This window comes from Chiloscyllium plagiosum, chromosome 2 (assembly GCF_004010195.1).
Source record: "Chiloscyllium plagiosum isolate BGI_BamShark_2017 chromosome 2, ASM401019v2, whole genome shotgun sequence".
NCBI classification, from domain to species: domain Eukaryota; kingdom Metazoa; phylum Chordata; class Chondrichthyes; order Orectolobiformes; family Hemiscylliidae; genus Chiloscyllium; species Chiloscyllium plagiosum.
In genome coordinates, this window is record NC_057711.1 from 8,753,393 (window position 1) to 8,770,449 (window position 17,057).

Here is a 17,057-nt window from a genome sequence, read left to right on the forward strand (position 1 = left end):
CATCAGTGAGAGTCTCTGGTGAAGTGCTGGTGGTATGCCCCGCCTCTCTATTTATAGGTCTTGGTTTCTTAAGGTGTGTGATGTCATTTCCAGTTCTGTTTTTCAAGGGAAGGTAGACAGGATCTAAATCGATGTGTTTGCTGATGGAATTCTGGTTAGAATGCCATGCCTCTAAGAATTCTCGTGCGTGTCTTTGTTTCACCTATCCTAGGATGTGTGTGTTGTCCCAGTCAAAGTGGTGTCCTTCTTTATCTGTATGCATGGAAACCAGTGAGAGTGGGTCGTGTCTTTTGTGGCTAGTTGGTGTTCATGTATCCTGGTGGCAGGTTTCCTGTTAGTTTGTCCAAGTAGTGTTTTTTACAGTTCTTGCATGGTATTTTGTAAATGGCGTTAATTTTGCAGGTGGTATCTAATGGATCCTTTAGGCTCATTAGTCACTGTTTAGGTGTGTTGGTAGATTTGTGAGCTACCATGATGCCAAGGGGTCTGAGTAGTCAACAAGTCATTTCTGATTCGTCATCGATGTAAGGTAATGTGGCTATAGTTTTGGGTTGCGTTGTGTCTGCTTGTTCAGGTTTGTTTCTGAGGAATCGGCGGATTATGTTTATTGGGTACCCGTTTTTCTTGAAAATGTTGTATAGATAGTTTTCTTCTGCTGTTTGTAGTTCTTGGGTGCTGCAGTGTGATGTAGCTCAATGAAATAACGTCTTGATGCAGCTCTGTTTGTGGGTATTGAGATGATTGCTTCTGAAGTTAAGTATTTAGTCTGTGTTTGTTGTTTCTCTGTAGACGTTGGTTTGAAGCTCTCCATTAACTGTACGTCCAACTGTCACATCTCGGAATGGGAGTCCGTTGTCACTCTCCTCCTCTTCTGTGAATTTTATGCCTGTCAGGATATTGTTGATGGTGTTGTATGTTTCTTCTAACTTGTTCCGTTTTGCGATGACAAAGGTGTCATCCACTTCGCGGACCCAAAGTTTGGGTTGGGTAGATGGGAGGGCAGTTTGTTCAAGTCTCTGCATTACTGCTTCTGCTCTGAGCCCTGATATTGGGTGATCCCATGGGTGTTCTGTTGACTTGTTTGTAGATTTTGCTATTGAATGTGAAGTGGGTGGTGAAGCACAGGTCCACTAGCTTCAGGATGTTGTCTTTGTTGATGTCTGGTGTTCATCTGGTATATGTGGTCCCGGTTTTCCTATTAGTGATGCTGAAGGTCTCAACCCCCCGGAAGGGGTCTCTCGGTTCTGCGATCAGTCAAATAATCAACAGGAGTGTGGTCTGCTTTAGCAAGATTTCACACTTTAACAGCCGGGCACAGGTTTGCCCAGCAACACAGAGGTTAAAAGCTTCTGTGTTCCTTGGAGAAACTGCGCAATTCATTTGGAACAAAGGCAATTTTTGTATGTTTCTTAAGAAATAATACAGCCGTAATTGTAGAATATAACCAATAAAATGATATAACGGACAGTAGGTTAACCCAATGATACTTCCTGGGAAACAACATTGTTTCCTACACATTATCTCACTGTACTGTATCTGCTTTTCAAGGTTAGCTAAGATGGTTAGTAATATCCTATCGAGCCTCGTTAATTCCATACTGTGAAGGCTCCATTGTCTGCTTTATCTTTTGATTCAGTTAGCTTAGCAAGGCAGGAATACGGCTTTTCACAGGGTGAGAAGCCATTTTAAACATAGTGTTAATTTGCAGCCTGAAGCCATTTTGTGATGTTACTCTGCACTGAGAAGCCATTTTGTGATGTTACTCTGCACTGAGAAGCCATTTTGTGGTTAATAAAAGCATGCATAAAATGGTTACTCCTGACAACAGTCTAATTCCTGATTTTGGATTCTTATCGCCAGTGTTTCTTTGGCCAGGTCGATGTTAATTGATGTGAAAAGGGCTGTAACATCAAAGAGGACCATTATTTCATCCTCTTCTATCTTGGTATCTTTGGTCTTCAGGAATTCTTGGATGGAGTGAATGGAGTGGCGTGAATCTTCAGTTAGGTGTTTTAGATTTTGGTGGAGTTCCTTGGCTAGTCTGTGTGTTGGTGTACCAGGTAGGGAGACTATGACTCTGAGGGAGGCCCCAGGTTTGTGTATGTTTGGGTCTGAGGGAGGCCCCAGGTTTGTGTATGTTTGGGTCTGAGGGGGGCCCCAGGTTTGTGTATGTTTGGGTCTGAGGGGGGCCCCAGGTTTGTGTATGTTTGGGTTTGAGGGGGGCCCCAGGTTTGTGTATGTTTGGGTCTGAGGGGGGGGGGGGGGGCAGGTTTGTGTATGTTTGGTAATCTGCAGAAGCATGGTGTCTTGGACCCATCTGGTGTCATATTTTGGAAGTCTGTCCTGTTTAATTCTCCTGAGTTTTGAAGTCCTGTTAGAAAGGATGAGGTTCTGTTTAGTAGTTGTGGGGTCTGGTCTATTGCCACCTGTTGGTAAGTGTCAGTATCTGCAAGCAGAGCATTTGCCCTTTTAAGGTAGTTGGTTTTGTTTAAAATAACGGTCGTGTATCCCTTGTTCTGCAGGAATTATTTCATGTTTTTGTCATCTTTAAGCATTCCTGAGGTGTTATTTTCTTGAGCAATAAGTGTGTTTCCTTCCTTTTTTATTCAACGAGCTACATTGCACCTGCAGCACTCAAGAACTACGAAAAGCAGAAGAATATATGAATGCAACGTTTTCAAGAAAAATGGGTACCCAATAAACTGATTCCACAGAAGTGAACCCAAACGAGCAGACACAATGCAACCAAAAACTATAGCCACATTTCCTTACATCAAAGACATATCAGAAATGACTTCCAGACTACTCAGGCTCTTTGGCATCATGGTAGCCCACAAACCTACCAACACGCTTAAACAGTTACTAATGAACCGAAAGGATCCACTAGATAATATGCGAAAACTAATGTCATTTACAAGATACCATGTAAAAACTGTAAAACACACTACATCGGACAAACAAGCAGGAAACCTGCCACCAGGATACATGAACACCAACTGGCCACCAAAAAACACGACCCACTCTCACTAGTTTCCATACATGCAGACAAAGAAGGACACCACTTTGACTGGGACAACACACACATCCGAGGACAGGTGAAACAAAGACACGCACGAGAATTCTTAGAGGCATGGCATTCTAATCAGAATTCCATCAATAAGCACATCGATTTAGATCCGATCTACCTGGAAATGACATCACCCACCTTAAGAAACCAAGACCTATAAATAGAGAGACGGGGCATACCACCAGCGCTTCACCAGAGACTCTCACTGATGGTGTTACCTGGCTATTGTGATGAAACGTCTGAAAAGAAACCTTCCAGCACAGCAAGCTAACTTACATGCTTATCAACCTGAGCTACAAATCTTCTCCAAAATCGCTAATAGTATAAGATAGTGTGTGTGTGTGTGTGTTTATGTTAATGGCAGTGTAAGATTGTGTGAGCGTGTGTCCGTGGCACTGTAAGATTGTGAGCGTTTGTGACTATGTGCTAATGCAGTGTAAGATTGTGTGTGTGTGTACATGTGTGTGTGTGTTAGTGACAGTGTAAGAATGTGGTGTGATCAGATTTCATATTGAAACCAAACTGAGAGAAGATGTGATATCAGGGCAAGCAGCTGGTGAGCAGTTTAGTTTCCATTCCACAGGATATGATCCTCTGCTCTTTCCCATCCTTGGTTACCCTGGTGAAGGTGGTGGCAACTTTCTTCAAACGTTAGGCAGTCTTTGGACTGTAGGGATGCCCTTACTGCTGTTAGCTACCCATGTTCATTCTTTTATTTGGACTTTGTAATGGTTAATTACAACTGAATTGGTTGCTAGGCAATTTCAGAGAGTAGTTAAGAATTAACCATACTCATGTCAGGAATCACATGTGGGCCAGACCAGGGAGGGATAGATGATTTCCTTCACTCAAGCCCTAGTAATTTTAGATGAAGGTTAAGGCATGAAGATGGAAAACTAAACACATTGAAAAGGAGAAGGAAACATATCAGGAATGATGCTGAAACTAAACTCTTTTGGGTACATTTGGAATAAAATGTCCTACATTTTGAGCTTATTTCTTTATTGTTGACAGTGCAGGTTTCAGTGTGATGCACTTTACAACAAAGCTTTGTCAGATAATCACACAAAACCTGGTCGTTAATGTTAGACAACTGTCATTGCTTTAGGAGACACAGCACATAGAAAATGTTTATCTATCGGAGGCAGAGCAGAGAGAACTCATGGAACTGGAACTCTGACTTTAAGGGGCTTAAATAATGTGGAAAATGGGGATATCTGGCCTCTGCTGTCTAGAAGAGAAAGCCTTAGAGATGAGCTTATAGCAAAGAAAAAGTTTGTCAACAGTATTCAACCGATTGGTCCTGAAAAATGTTTATTCCAATTTGCTGGACAAATAATTTCAGAATTAAATTAGAAAAAAAAAATTAACCGATGAAAGAGATCTCTTCTTTACACAGAGCCATCAAGATTTGGATCAGACTCACTGATACAGTAGGCAACAAGACCACAGTAACATTGAAGACAGGTTTGGGGTGCCTCAGAAAGGACCAGGAAAGACAGTGGGAGAATTTTATTGCCTCCTCTTCCCTGGTGGAGGGCACATCAAATTCTTCCCATCTTTCAAAAGGGAATATGAGAAATCCTTGGAAAGGAGGATTTTGACAGGCTACGGGGAAGAGGGTGGGGAATTAGCATAGCTCTTGGTCAGAATGGCCTCCTGCTGTAGCATTCAATCCTGAGATATTGTGACTGTGAGTGTGATTATGGATGGAAGACGGTACAGATCATTCATTCATTCTCTGCTCTTGTTTGGAGCTCTTACAAGTGGATTCCATGTTGCTATCTCTTCTGACCAGGAACGTGAGCTTGCTCCGTGACTTTGTGGAGTCTGAGTTCTTTGTCATTGACGGTGACTCCTTAATGATGACATACATCCATGAGACTACCCTCGTCCCTGGGCAAAATTTACATTTCTTTTATCTGGTGGAGAGCTTCTTGTTTGACTTGACACAGAAGAAGGCAAAGTTTATCATTATGTTCTTTAAGGTAAGAAATGTGTACTTGCGTGGTTTTATATAAATAAGTGTGGACACAGTTCTGGGAACCGTATGAAGGATTTGCACAGGATTAGAATCTTACAGAATGAGGCCACTCAGCCCATAGTGCCTTGGCTACTGCTTTGCCTGCTCCCTTTCCTTAGGGTTGGAAAGGTTCACTTCAAAATATTCAAATGTTTCAGCTGCCTTCACAGGAAGGTAACTTTTGAAAGAGTGCAAGGTTTAAAAAAACTAACCTTGAAATAGGCATTAAGAAAAAGCTTTCAGCAATTTACAGGGGTTTAATCAGGAGTTTAGCACAACAGGAGGAACCTTTCCAAGTTCAGAAGCTGCCATTTGAGAGCAAGAATACAGGCCAAGTGCAGGGAAATGGGGTTGGTGTGGATGGATATTTTGGTCAGCACGGACCAGTTTGGGTCAAAGAGCCTGGCTCTGTGCTGTAGGATTCTTTGACTCTATAACCCAGCTCTTTTCCCATATGCAGTGTTGACAGGAATGTGTTCACCGATGTCATTTCCAATGCCTAGGTCAATGGCAAGTGGTCCACTCAGTTTCATTCCTTTCTTGAGACTTTCGAGTGATTGAGCAGCCTTGCTGGGCCAGGTCCGATGGTAATTAATGACATTCCTGATGAAAGGCTTATGTCCGAAATGTCGACTCTCCTGCTCCTCTGATGCGGCCTGACCTGCTGTCCATTTCCAGCACCACACTCTCTATTCTGATCTCCAGCATCTGCAGTCCTCACTTTCACCTAACAAATGTTGGCGCAGCCAATGACACTGAATAAATAGCAAAAGGAAAAGAATCCTGATTTAACTAATCTTGGTTTTCCCCACCGTATCTTTATAGGATGCTGAATGTATGTGGAATCAAAGTTGCCTTTGCCTCTCTGTAAGGACTGCACTGATTCTCCACCTTCAACACAACACCAACATCCCAGTCCTTACAGACTTCTCGAACTGCTTTGATCCGAAATGGAAGGACTTTTTGGTTGAGAACCATCCGTATTTCGTGGTGATGTCAGACAAAGCTTTCACCAGCGGTTGGAGTAGCAAGTGTGCATCTGGAATGTTCCACATCTTTATGCTCCACACGCTAGGGGCAGGAATAAACATCGTCCTCTCTTCTGGAATGAGCTGGGACATTCTCCGAGTTTATGGGTATCATATTTGCAGCAGTTCATACCTGAGATCGAGTTTTCAGACGGTAAACAACAATTGTATTGAAATCTGGTCTTCCGGCTATTGGAAAGACATTGTTAAACTTGAAAGGGTTCAGAAAAGGGTGCTGCCAGGGTTGGAAGGTTTGAGCTATAGGGAGAGGTTGAATAGACTGGGGCTTTTCTCTCTGGTGTGTACGAGGCTGAGGGGTGACCTTATAAAGGTTTATAAAATCGTTAGCGGCATTGGCAGGGTAAATAGCCAAGGTTTTGTTCCTAGGGTGGGTGAGTCCAAAACAAGGCGGCATACGTTGAAGGTGAGAGGGAAATGATTTTCAAAAAGAACTGAGGAACAACTTTTTCTCACAGAGGGTGGGACGGGTATGGAATGAGCTGCCAGAGGAAGTGGTGGAGGCTGGTACAATTATAACACTTAAAAGGCATCTGGATGGGTATATGAATAGGAAGGGTTTGGGGGGATATGGGCCAAATACTGGCAAATGGGACTAGATTAGGTTAGGCGATCTGGTTGGCATGGACAAGTTGGGACCAAAGGGTCTGTTTCTGTGCTGTACATCTCTATGACTCGATATATATTTAACTTTCTATCTATTAATTACTAAGGGGATTGATATATATAAACAGGTCCATAACTAAATTAAGTTGTAAAGCCAAACGTGTACATATTTTTCATAAGGCCATAAGACATAGGTGTGGAAGTAAGGCCATTCGGCCTATCGAGTCCACTCTGCCATTCAATCATGGCTGATGGGCATTTGAACGCCACTTACCTGCACTCTCCCTGTAATCCTTAATTCCTTGCGAGATTAAGATTTTTTCAATGGGGAGAAAATGAGGTCTGCAGATGCTGGAGATCAGAGATGGAAATGTGTTGCTGGAGAAGCGCAGCAGGTCAGGCAGCATCTAGGGAACAGGAGAATCGACGTTTCGGGCATTAGCCCTTCTTCAGGAATGAGGAAAGTTTGGAAACTTTCCTCATTCCTGAAGAAGGGCTAATGCCCGAAACGTTCGATTCTCCTGTTCCCTAGATGCTGCCTGTCCTGCTGCGCTTCTCCAGCAACACATTTCCATCTAAGATTTTTTCAATCTCTACCTTGAAGACATTTAATGTCCCGGCCTCCACTGCGCTCCGTGCCAGAGAATTCCACAGGCCCACCACTCTCTGGCTGAAGAAATGTCTCCTCATTTTCATTTTAAATGACCCCCTCTAATTCTAAGGCTGTGCCCATGGGTCCCAGTCTCCCTGCCTAACAGAAACAACTTCCCGGCGTCCACCCTTTCTAAGCCATGCATTATCTTGTAAGTTTCTATTAGATCTTCCCTCAACCTTCTAAACTCTAATGAATACAATCCCAGGATCCTCAGTTGTTCATTGTATGTTAGACCCACCATTCCAGGGATCATCCGTGTGAATCTCTACTGGACACGCTCCAATGCCAGTATGTCCTTCCTGAGGTGTGGGGCCCAAAACTGGACACGGTATTCTAAATGGGGCTGAACCAGAGCTTTATAAAGTCTCAGTAGCAAATTGCTGTTCTCATTTTTCGACAATAGCCCAGTTCCCTCTTCACCACACTCTCTGGCTACACGTTTCAGATCCTAACCACACACCCTGCTGTGTGAACAGGTTTCTGCTTGAACCATCGTTATTTCTTTTGATAAGGACTTTCAATCTCTGACTTTACCTCCTCAAGCCTTCAGTTGGAGTTGTTTCTTTGTAGAAAGCTAGGGTATGCCACATGATGAAGCAGTGCTCACGGTACCTCTTGTGGAATAAGAAACTAGTTGTAGATAATGTGGTATTAAAAGATCCAGTTGGGTGACATAGTGGTTCAATTATTATCACATAGTGCCAGGAACCAGGTTCAATTCCACCCTTGGGCAACTGTCTGTGTGGAGTTTGCAAATCCTCCCCGTGTCTTCATGGATCTCCTCCAAGTGTGCTGGTTTCCTACCACAGTCCAAACTTGTGCAGGTTAAGTGGAATGGCCATGGGAAATTGCCCATAGCATCCAGGGATATATGCAGGCTAGGTGGATTTGCCATGGGAAATGCAAGGATGGGATGGGTCTGTCTGGGATGTTCTTTGGAGGGTTGATGGGCTGAATGGCCAGCTTCTACACTGCAGAGATTCTTTTATGGTTATTGCAGTTAGCTACTACATTCACAGGTACATCAGTGTCTGAGTTGCAATTAGTCTGTTAAGTCACTGCAGGAGAGCATGTTTCTCATAATAGGTCAAGCTTCAAGTTATCCCAGTTAAGATGGAGTCTGAGACCTTAATTCCTTTAGGTCTATATGCGGTGATGACCTTGTGAAGATGTCTCTGAAAGGCATACTGTATTACTGACCATTAGGAATGACTTTCCCTATCTATTCTGTCATGACCCCTCATGATTTTGAATACCTCCAGTCAATATCTCCTTTGTATATGGGAGTCTGGATGAAGGGTCCTGCCTGAAACGTTGACTCTGCTGCTCCTCGGATGGTGCATGACCGGCCGTGCTTTTTCCATGTTTTATCAACTCTGGCTGTCCAGCATCTGCAGTCCTCACTATCTCCTATCACCTTTGTATATATTTGTTCTTGGGATGCAGACATCAATGGCTCGGCCAGCATTCAATACCCACTGCTCCTTAGGAGAAAGTGAGGACTGCAGATGCTGGGGATCAGAGTCAAAAAGTGTCACGCTGGAAAAGCGCAGTCGGCATCCAAGGAGGATAAGCCCTTCATCAGAAATTCCAGATATCTTACCTTAAGAAATTGGCGCTGATGTCTTCCTCTTCAGTTGATGGAGCAGTCTGAGAGAATTCAGTGACTGGTTTGGACTTCAGGAAGTCAATTATTACTTAGTATAGAAGAAGGAAAATGTCAAATATCCTGAAATATTTTTGCCTTTCCTTCTGCCTACCAGCCATTAAAGGACTGACCGATTGAATTATGTCAAGAGTGCGGTGCTGGAAAAGCACAGCAGGTCAGGCAGCATCCGAGGGGCAGGAAAATTGACGATTCGGGCAAAAGCCCTCCATCAGGAATGCCAGATCAAGGCTTTTGCCTGAAACGCAGATTCTCCTGCTCCTCGGATGCTGCCTGACCTGCTGCGCTTTTCCAGCACCGCACTCTTGACTCTGATCTCCAGCATCTGCAGTCCTCACTTTCTCCCAGCTGATTTAATTATGTACCTATTTGTTTATTAACCTGATGGATTATACATTTTCCACCAGGATGGTGTCGGACTGAACTCGCAGGAAGGCAGATGGGAATGTTCCCCTTTATCGGAACTTGAGTACAGGAGTAGTGGCTTTTCCTTCCAGTTGTATAGGAGCTTGGTTAGACCGAATCTGTGTGTAGTGTTAAACTCCTTATTTCAGCAAAGATATAATTGCCATAGAGGGAGTGCAGCAAAGATTCACCAGACTTGAAGAGAAACTAGGCATGTAGTCCCTACAGTTTCGAAGAACGCGAGATTAAAAATACAAAATAAATAAACAGTAGATTCAGGCAAGATATCTCTTCCTGTTGTGGTTCTGTTCGCCGAGCTGGGAATTTGTGTTGCAGACATTTCGTCCCCTGTCTAGGTGACATCCTCAGTGCTTGGGAACCTCCTGTGAAGCGCTTCTGTGATGTTTCCTCCGGCATTTATAGAGCCGTTTGGGAAGTCAGGAACCAGGGGACACAATTTTAAGCTAATGTAATTAATTTAGTTCTGAGAGAAGGAGAATTGTTCTTACTCAGAGTTATGAAAGTTTGGAATTCTCTCCCACTGAGGACTGTGGAGCTTTAGTCTTCGATTGTGTTTAAGGTTAGATAGATTTCTGCTTAACAGTGGCATACTGTGGATCGGATGAGTAAAAGACATCAAAGCGTGAGCAAAGCATTATCTTACTGAATGACAGGACACGCTGTATAAGCTGAATGACCTACTCCTGTTCCTATCTTCATATGAAAACTCTGATTTAGGAAAGTAAATTTTGTTTTATGTTTCACAGTTATCACGCAGTGTACCTTCAAGAGACATGTTCATGAAATTATCACCGTATCTGTGCATGTGACCTAAGGGGGTAAAGGTCTCAGACCCCATCATAACCTGAAGTGTGACACACTGAAGGGAGCCTACTACTGTCTGTAACTGAACAGCTCAGTATTAACCCAGATGCTGAAGTGTCTGTGCGTATAATATCTGTATATACCAGGACCTGTACTAAGTGTCTGTTGAATCTTTCAGTAACATGTTACCCATGCAGATTTTAATGTTATGGGAGCTAACAGAAGCATTGCCAATCAGGAGGTAAAACCTGGGTGGCAGCCCAAGATGGCAGGCTGCTTTCCTTAAAGAAGGCCATAAGACATAGGCAAAGGAACAGGGGTAGGCCATTCAGCCCATTGAAACAATCTAACAGCTTCATGGCCATTTTTTTTTTTCAGATATTAACATTCATTTCCAGCTTTGTTCATTCATGTTTTCAAGCTGGTGTTAAATCTGCCCACCCTGGGTCCATATCCCTCTATTCCTTGCATATTCATGTACTGATCTGAAAGCCCCTTAAAAGCCTTTATTGTATTGCCTCCAGCACCAGACTCCTACCACACGCTGTATAAAAAACCTGCCCCTCACATCTCCTTCCCCCTCTCACTTTAAATGGATGTCTCCTAGTATTGGACATTTCAACTCTTGGGGGAAAAAAACGTTCTGACCGTCAAACCTATCCGTGCATCTCATAATTTTATAAACTTCTATCAAGTCTCCCCTCAGCCTCCGCCGCTCCAGGGAAAACAACCTGAGTTTTCCTTGTCTCTCAGGCTCAAGTAAGTTGTCTCCTCTTTCTCTGCGCCGCAGTGTTGTGTTGTTCAGAATGTACATGCTTCAAGTGAACGTGTTTTTCATTGCCGAGCTGTCAAGTTGACTGGAGTTTTTCTTCGTTCCCTAATGCTGCAGCATGCAGTCGATTTAAAAAGTGCCCAGAAATGGCTGGTGCAAGTTGCCCCTTCCATCTACAATCAAGTGTTTCGTATCCCAAATAAAGAAAAACTGGTGAAACAAGTGCAGAAAGAGGTAGGATTGCTCTCCGTCTAACTGTGAAACATTGACTGAAGCATGAAAATTGTGTTATTTAAAACTAAGATCTTTTGCATCTGAGAAACGGCTCTTTTCTTTTCCCATATACTCTACAGTTGCTCCCATTCTTCTTCAACATTTTCACTTGTTTCTTCATAACTCGCCTCAAATTTCTCTTGGGTGATCTTTGGGATATCCGAAGATCCTCATATGTATGATGCAAGTCCAAGTCTTTCTTTATAATTCTCTGTCAAGTTACATTCCTTCAATGGGGGTGGCATGGTGGCTCACTAGTTACCACTGCTGCCTCAAGGAAGCTGGGTTCGATCCCACTCTCAGACAATTATCTGTGTGGAGTTTGCACATTCTCCCCGTGTCTGCGTGGGTTTCCTCCTGGTGCTCCAGTTTCCTCTCACAGTCCAAAGATGTGCAGGTCAGGTGAACTGGCCATGGTAAATTGCCCATAGTTTTAGGTGCAATAGTCAGAGGGAAAAGGGTCAGGGTGGGTTACTCTTTGGAGGGTCGGTGTGGACTGGTGGGGCCGAAGGGCCTGTTTCCACACTGTAGGGAATCTAATATAATCTAAATTGCCAATTGCATCCAGGGATCTGCAGGTTAGGCGGATTGAGCATGGGAAATGCAGGGAGGGGGTGGGTCTGGGTGGGATTGTGTTTGGAGGGTGAGTGTAGACTTGATGGGCTGAATGGCCTGTTTCTGCACTGTAGGGATTCTATGAATTATCTTTCTGCATCTTTCAGTCTGTATTTTGCTCTCATTTTCACACTTTACCTATTCCTTCATGGGAAATGTGTTGCCCATTCCTAATTGTCCAAGAACTGAATAGCTTTCTAGGGTCATTTCATGGGGCAGTTAAGGAGCAGCCACATTCCTGTGGGTTTGGAGTCATGTGTAGGCCAGACTGGGTAAAGATGGCAGATTTCCTTCCCTGAAGGACATTAGTGAACCAGATGGGTTTTCCCAATTATTGGTGATGTGCAGAGTTATGAGAGGTTATCTGTGGTAGACAAGAGTGTGGAGTTAAGGTTAGAATCAGATCAACCGTGATCTTATTGAACGGTGAAGCAGTCTGAAGGGGTTTGAATGGCTTACTAATTTGCACAAATGACAGAGCCATGGTAAAATCACTGGGGTGGGTTTTTCAAGCAATTTGAACACATGGTCGCCAAAACATTAGCCTGGGCGCCTCAACTACTCGCCCTGGGCCAATGCAGCAATGCCAATGCCACTCCGTCCGGTGGTAAGGCCAGTGTTTGTTGGCGGTTCTCAGAAAGTGCAGGTGGCAGTGAGGATTGGTAAACCTTTCTGTCGAACCTGTGTAGGGATACTCCACCTGAGCTTGCAAGGTGACTTCAAGCAGCAGCTTAGATGGAGGGATAAAGAGGAATTTCTTCCCCTTGAATATAATTGAGTCTGAATCGAACAGACTGCTGATTGAGAAGGCATTGCAGGGTTATGGGCGGCTGGGCCAGGCAAGTGGAGTTTAGGCGCTAATATATCGGGTGTGGTCCTACTGGTTGGCGGAGCAGGTTTGAGGGCATGTTTCCATTCCTTATTGGTTTGTGTTCAGACTGGCTGGACTCATGCTCAGAACCAGCAGATTGCCTTCTGAGGAAAGTCTGGACAGGTTCAGCCACAGCGATAGCCGAAGGTACAGGGAGTGTTGAGGGTGCGGGAGAGGGGCTGCAGGAGCACTTGGAGGTTAGCAGCGTGGGCAAGAATGTGTCAGGTGGATTACAGTGTGGGAAAGTGTGAGGTTATGTACCTTGATAGGAAGATGGGCAGCACACTGGCTGAGTGGTTAGCACTGGTGCCTCACAGCGCCCAGGGGACCCAGGTTCAGACTAACCTCCTCCAAGCCCTGTGCAAGTGCCCAAGGGCAGTCAACCTTGCCAGGTGAGAAACACAGCTGTAAGTGTCAGGCACAGCAAGATCCCATGAACAGAGACTTGACTGATCTCTCTTGGTGACTTTGTTGGAGGGATAAATGTTGTTGAGAGCACTGGGCAAGGACTCCCTTTCACTCCTTCGAGGCAATGTCTCGGCATCTTTGATGTTCCCCACAGGACACGAGGTGAATTTTGTCACCAAACTGGGTGAGGGGAATTGGTGGTGGTGGGGGTGTGGGGTGGGGGTGGCGGCGGGTGGGAATACCCTGGAATGTTTTGCCCGATTTCTTGATTTGGGAGCTTGAACCCAGAAGCATCTGATTCATTGTGGGGGCAGGAGCCTGGAGATAAAGCAGTCATCTCAATGGAATATTGCCCAGGAAAGACAAGTGGCTGTGTGAGACAGACAGGAAAGTATGATCAGGCTGGACACTTCATGTGGAGAAAAAGATAAGGTGAATGTTCTGTTTCCTTGATGCATCATTTATTTATTTAATTTGTTTAAAACTAGAGGGCTTGGTTTAGGGTGAGAGGGGACAAATATAAAAGGAATCCAAGGGGCAACGTTTTCACGCAGAGGGTGGTACGTGTATGGAATGAGCTGCCAGAGGAAGTGGTGGAGGCTGGTACAATTGCAACATTTAAAAGGCATCTGGATGGATATATGAATAGGATGGGTTTGAAGGGATATGGACCAAGTGCTGGTAAATGGGACTAGATTGGGTCGGGATATCTGGTTGGCATGGATGAGTTGGACCGAAGGGTCAGTTTCCGTTCTGTACATCTCAATGACTGTGACTGTAATCTAATTTACTGCATTTGACTAACAGTGGGAGCACAATCTCTTTCACGCACATCAGTCAGAAACTGACACTCTGTATTCTTTCAGATTCAGCACAGCTTCTCCCAGCTGAAAGGTATATGGCCCCAGGGATCCGACATCAGCAGAATTCTTTGCGTTGTGTCCTGCTCAGTGGCTCTGAAGATGTACGCTCAGGAGTTGGCGATGGTTGGGTCTGCAGCCAAAAAAGGTGGAAAGGCAGAACCTCACGAGGTAACTCTGCCTTTCGAGACCTGTAATTATTGAGAAATATTTTTGGACCAAGAAGTTCCTCAAGGAGTGGTTGGCTTCCTGGATGGATAACTGGCTTTAAGAGGTTGAAACCACATTCACATGTTCGTGGAAAATGTCATTCATTCAATTAATTCATGGAACATGGGCATCCCAGGCTGGGCCAGCATTTATTGTCCATCCCTAACTGCTCAGAAGCATCCATTTTGGTCTGGAGTCACATGTAGACCACATCCTTGTAAGGATGGCAGACTTCCTTCCATAAAGGACCTTAGCAATCCAGATTGAATTCCAATTTCATTACCATGGTGGGATTCAATCCGCACAGGGAGTACTGCACCTAGTACTGGTCACCCGTAGAATGAAGAGTCAGAACCAGTGCAGACAAGGATGTCTAGACTAATACTTGGAACCAGCAGATTGCCTTCTGAGGAAAGGCTAGACAGGTTTGGCCTCAGTGACAGGCGAAGGTAGAGGTACTGCTGAGGGTGCAGGGGAGGGGCTGCAGGAGGACGTGGAAGTTAGAAGAGCGGGCAAAAAGGTGTCAGGTGGGTTACAGTGTGGGATAGTGTTAGGTTATGCACTTCGATAGGAAGATGGGCGCCACGGTGGCTGTTAGCACTGCTGCCTCACTGCACCAGGGGACCTGGGTTTGATTCCAGCCTCGGGTGACTGTCTGTGTGGAGTTTGCACATGCTCCCTGTGTCTGTGTGGGTTTCCTCTGGATGCTCCGGTTTCCTCCCACAGTCCAAAGATGTGCAGGTTAGGATGGATTGGCCATGGGAAATTGCCCATTGTGTCCAGGGATGTGCAGGTTAGGTGGGTTAACCATGGGAAATATAGCTGAAAATGTGTTGCCCTTCTTCCGGAATGCCCGAATGTTTATGCCCGAAACGTCGATTCTCCTGTTCCCTGGATGCTGCCTGACCTGCTGCGCTTTTCCAGCAACACATTTTTCAGCTCTGATCGCCAGCATCTGCAGTCCTCACTTTCTCCCCATGGGAAATATAGGTTAGGGGGATGGGTCTGAGTGGGATGCTGTTTGGGGTTGGTATGAGCCAGTTGGGCCGAATGGCCTGTTTCAAAAAGTGTGGTGCTGGAAAAGCACAGCCGGTCAGGCAGCATCTGAGGGGCAGGAAGGTTGACATTTCAAGCATAAGCTCTTCATCAGAAACATTCCTGCGCTTTTCCAGCACCACACTTTTTGACTCTGATCTCCAGCATCTGCCGTCCTCCCGTTCTCCCTCACCTTCTATTCCCACACAGTTGGGATTCTATTGTTGCTGTGAATTGAGGCATAGTCTATTTTCTAAATGGGGAAAGGCTTTGGAAATCTGAAGCACAAAGGGACTTGGGATTTCTAGTTCAGGACTCTCTTGAGAGTTAACATATAGGTTCACTTGGCAATTAGGAAGGCAAATGCAATATTAGCATTCAGTCCGAGAGGGCTAGAATACAAAAACAGGGATGTACAAAATCTGAGGCTATGGAAGGCTGTGGTCAGACTGCATTCGGAATATCATGAGCAGTTTTGGGCCCCATATCTAAGAAAGGATGTGCTGTGCTTGGATTTGAATTGGATTGAATTGAATTTATTGTCACATGTACCGAGGCACAGTGAAAAGCTTTGTAGCATGGATCAGTAAATAATAGGTAAACAGCAGCAAAAACAAAAACACAGGTACAGGCGACTGTTAAGAGTTTGTGAGCCCATTCAGTATTCTAACAACAGTAGGGTAGAAACTGTTACAAAACCGGCTGGTGTGTGTGTGTGTTCAAGCTTCTGTACCTTCTCTGATGGAACAGGTCCAGAGGAAGTTTACAAGAATAAGCTCAAAAATGAAGGGCTTGTCATATATAGGGCGGTTGAGGATTCTGTACTCAATGGAGTTTAGAAAGATGACAAGGATCTGATTGAAACGTGTAGAACACTGAGAGGCCTGGATAGAGTGGACATGGAGAAGATGTTTCCACCAAGAGGAGACATTAGGACCCAGGGCACAGCCTCAGGCTGAAGGGATGACCCTTTAGAACTGAGATGAGGAGGAACTTCTTCAGCCAGAGGGGGGTAAATCTGTGGAAACTATTGCCACAGAGAGCTGTGGAGGCCAAGTCATTGAATGTCCTTAAGACAGACTGATTCCTGAAGAAGGGCTCATGCCCGAAACGTCAATTCTCCTGCTCCTTGGATGCTGCCTGACCTGCTGCGCTTTTCCAGCAACACATTTTCAGTTCAGAAACACATCAGCCATGATTGCATGGTGGAGTGGACTCGACAGGCCGAACGGTTTAATTCTGCTCCTTCATCGCAAAGACCATTCCCTCCGTGATTACCTGGTCAGGTCCACGCCCCCCTACAACCCACCTTCCCATCCTGGCACCTTCCCCTGCCACCGCAGGAACTATAAAACCTGCGCCCACACCTCCTCCCTCACCTCCATCCAAGGCCCTAAAGGAGCCTTCCACATCCATCAAAGTTTTACCTGCACATCCACTAATATCATTTATTGCATCCGTTGCTCCCGATGGGGTCTCCTCTACATTGGGGAGACTGGACGCCTCCTCGCAGAGCGCTTTAGGGAACATCTCAGAGACACCCGCATCAATCAACCAAATCGCCCAGTGGCTCAACATTTCAACTCCCCCTCCCACTCTGCCGAGGATATGGAGGTGCTGGGCCTACTCCACCGACGCTCCCTCACCACCAGACGCCTGGAGGAAGAACGCCTCATCTTCCGCCTCGGAACACTTCAACCCCAGGGCACCAATGTGGACT

The 17,057-nt window shown here is 45.1% G+C and overlaps 1 protein-coding gene across 1 annotated transcript in view; it reads left to right on the forward strand.

Moving 5' to 3' along the window:
* LOC122539550 (probable ATP-dependent RNA helicase DDX60) overlaps positions 1–17,057 on the forward strand; it is a 148,737-nt gene that overhangs the window by 25,413 nt on the left and 106,267 nt on the right. Inside the window, exons 4-7 of the mRNA XM_043674534.1 lie at positions 4,825–5,055; positions 5,916–6,272; positions 11,183–11,299; positions 14,099–14,263. Of these exons, the coding sequence (XP_043530469.1) occupies positions 4,825–5,055; positions 5,916–6,272; positions 11,183–11,299; positions 14,099–14,263 (870 nt within the window). The remainder of the gene's footprint in view (positions 1–4,824; positions 5,056–5,915; positions 6,273–11,182; positions 11,300–14,098; positions 14,264–17,057) is intronic.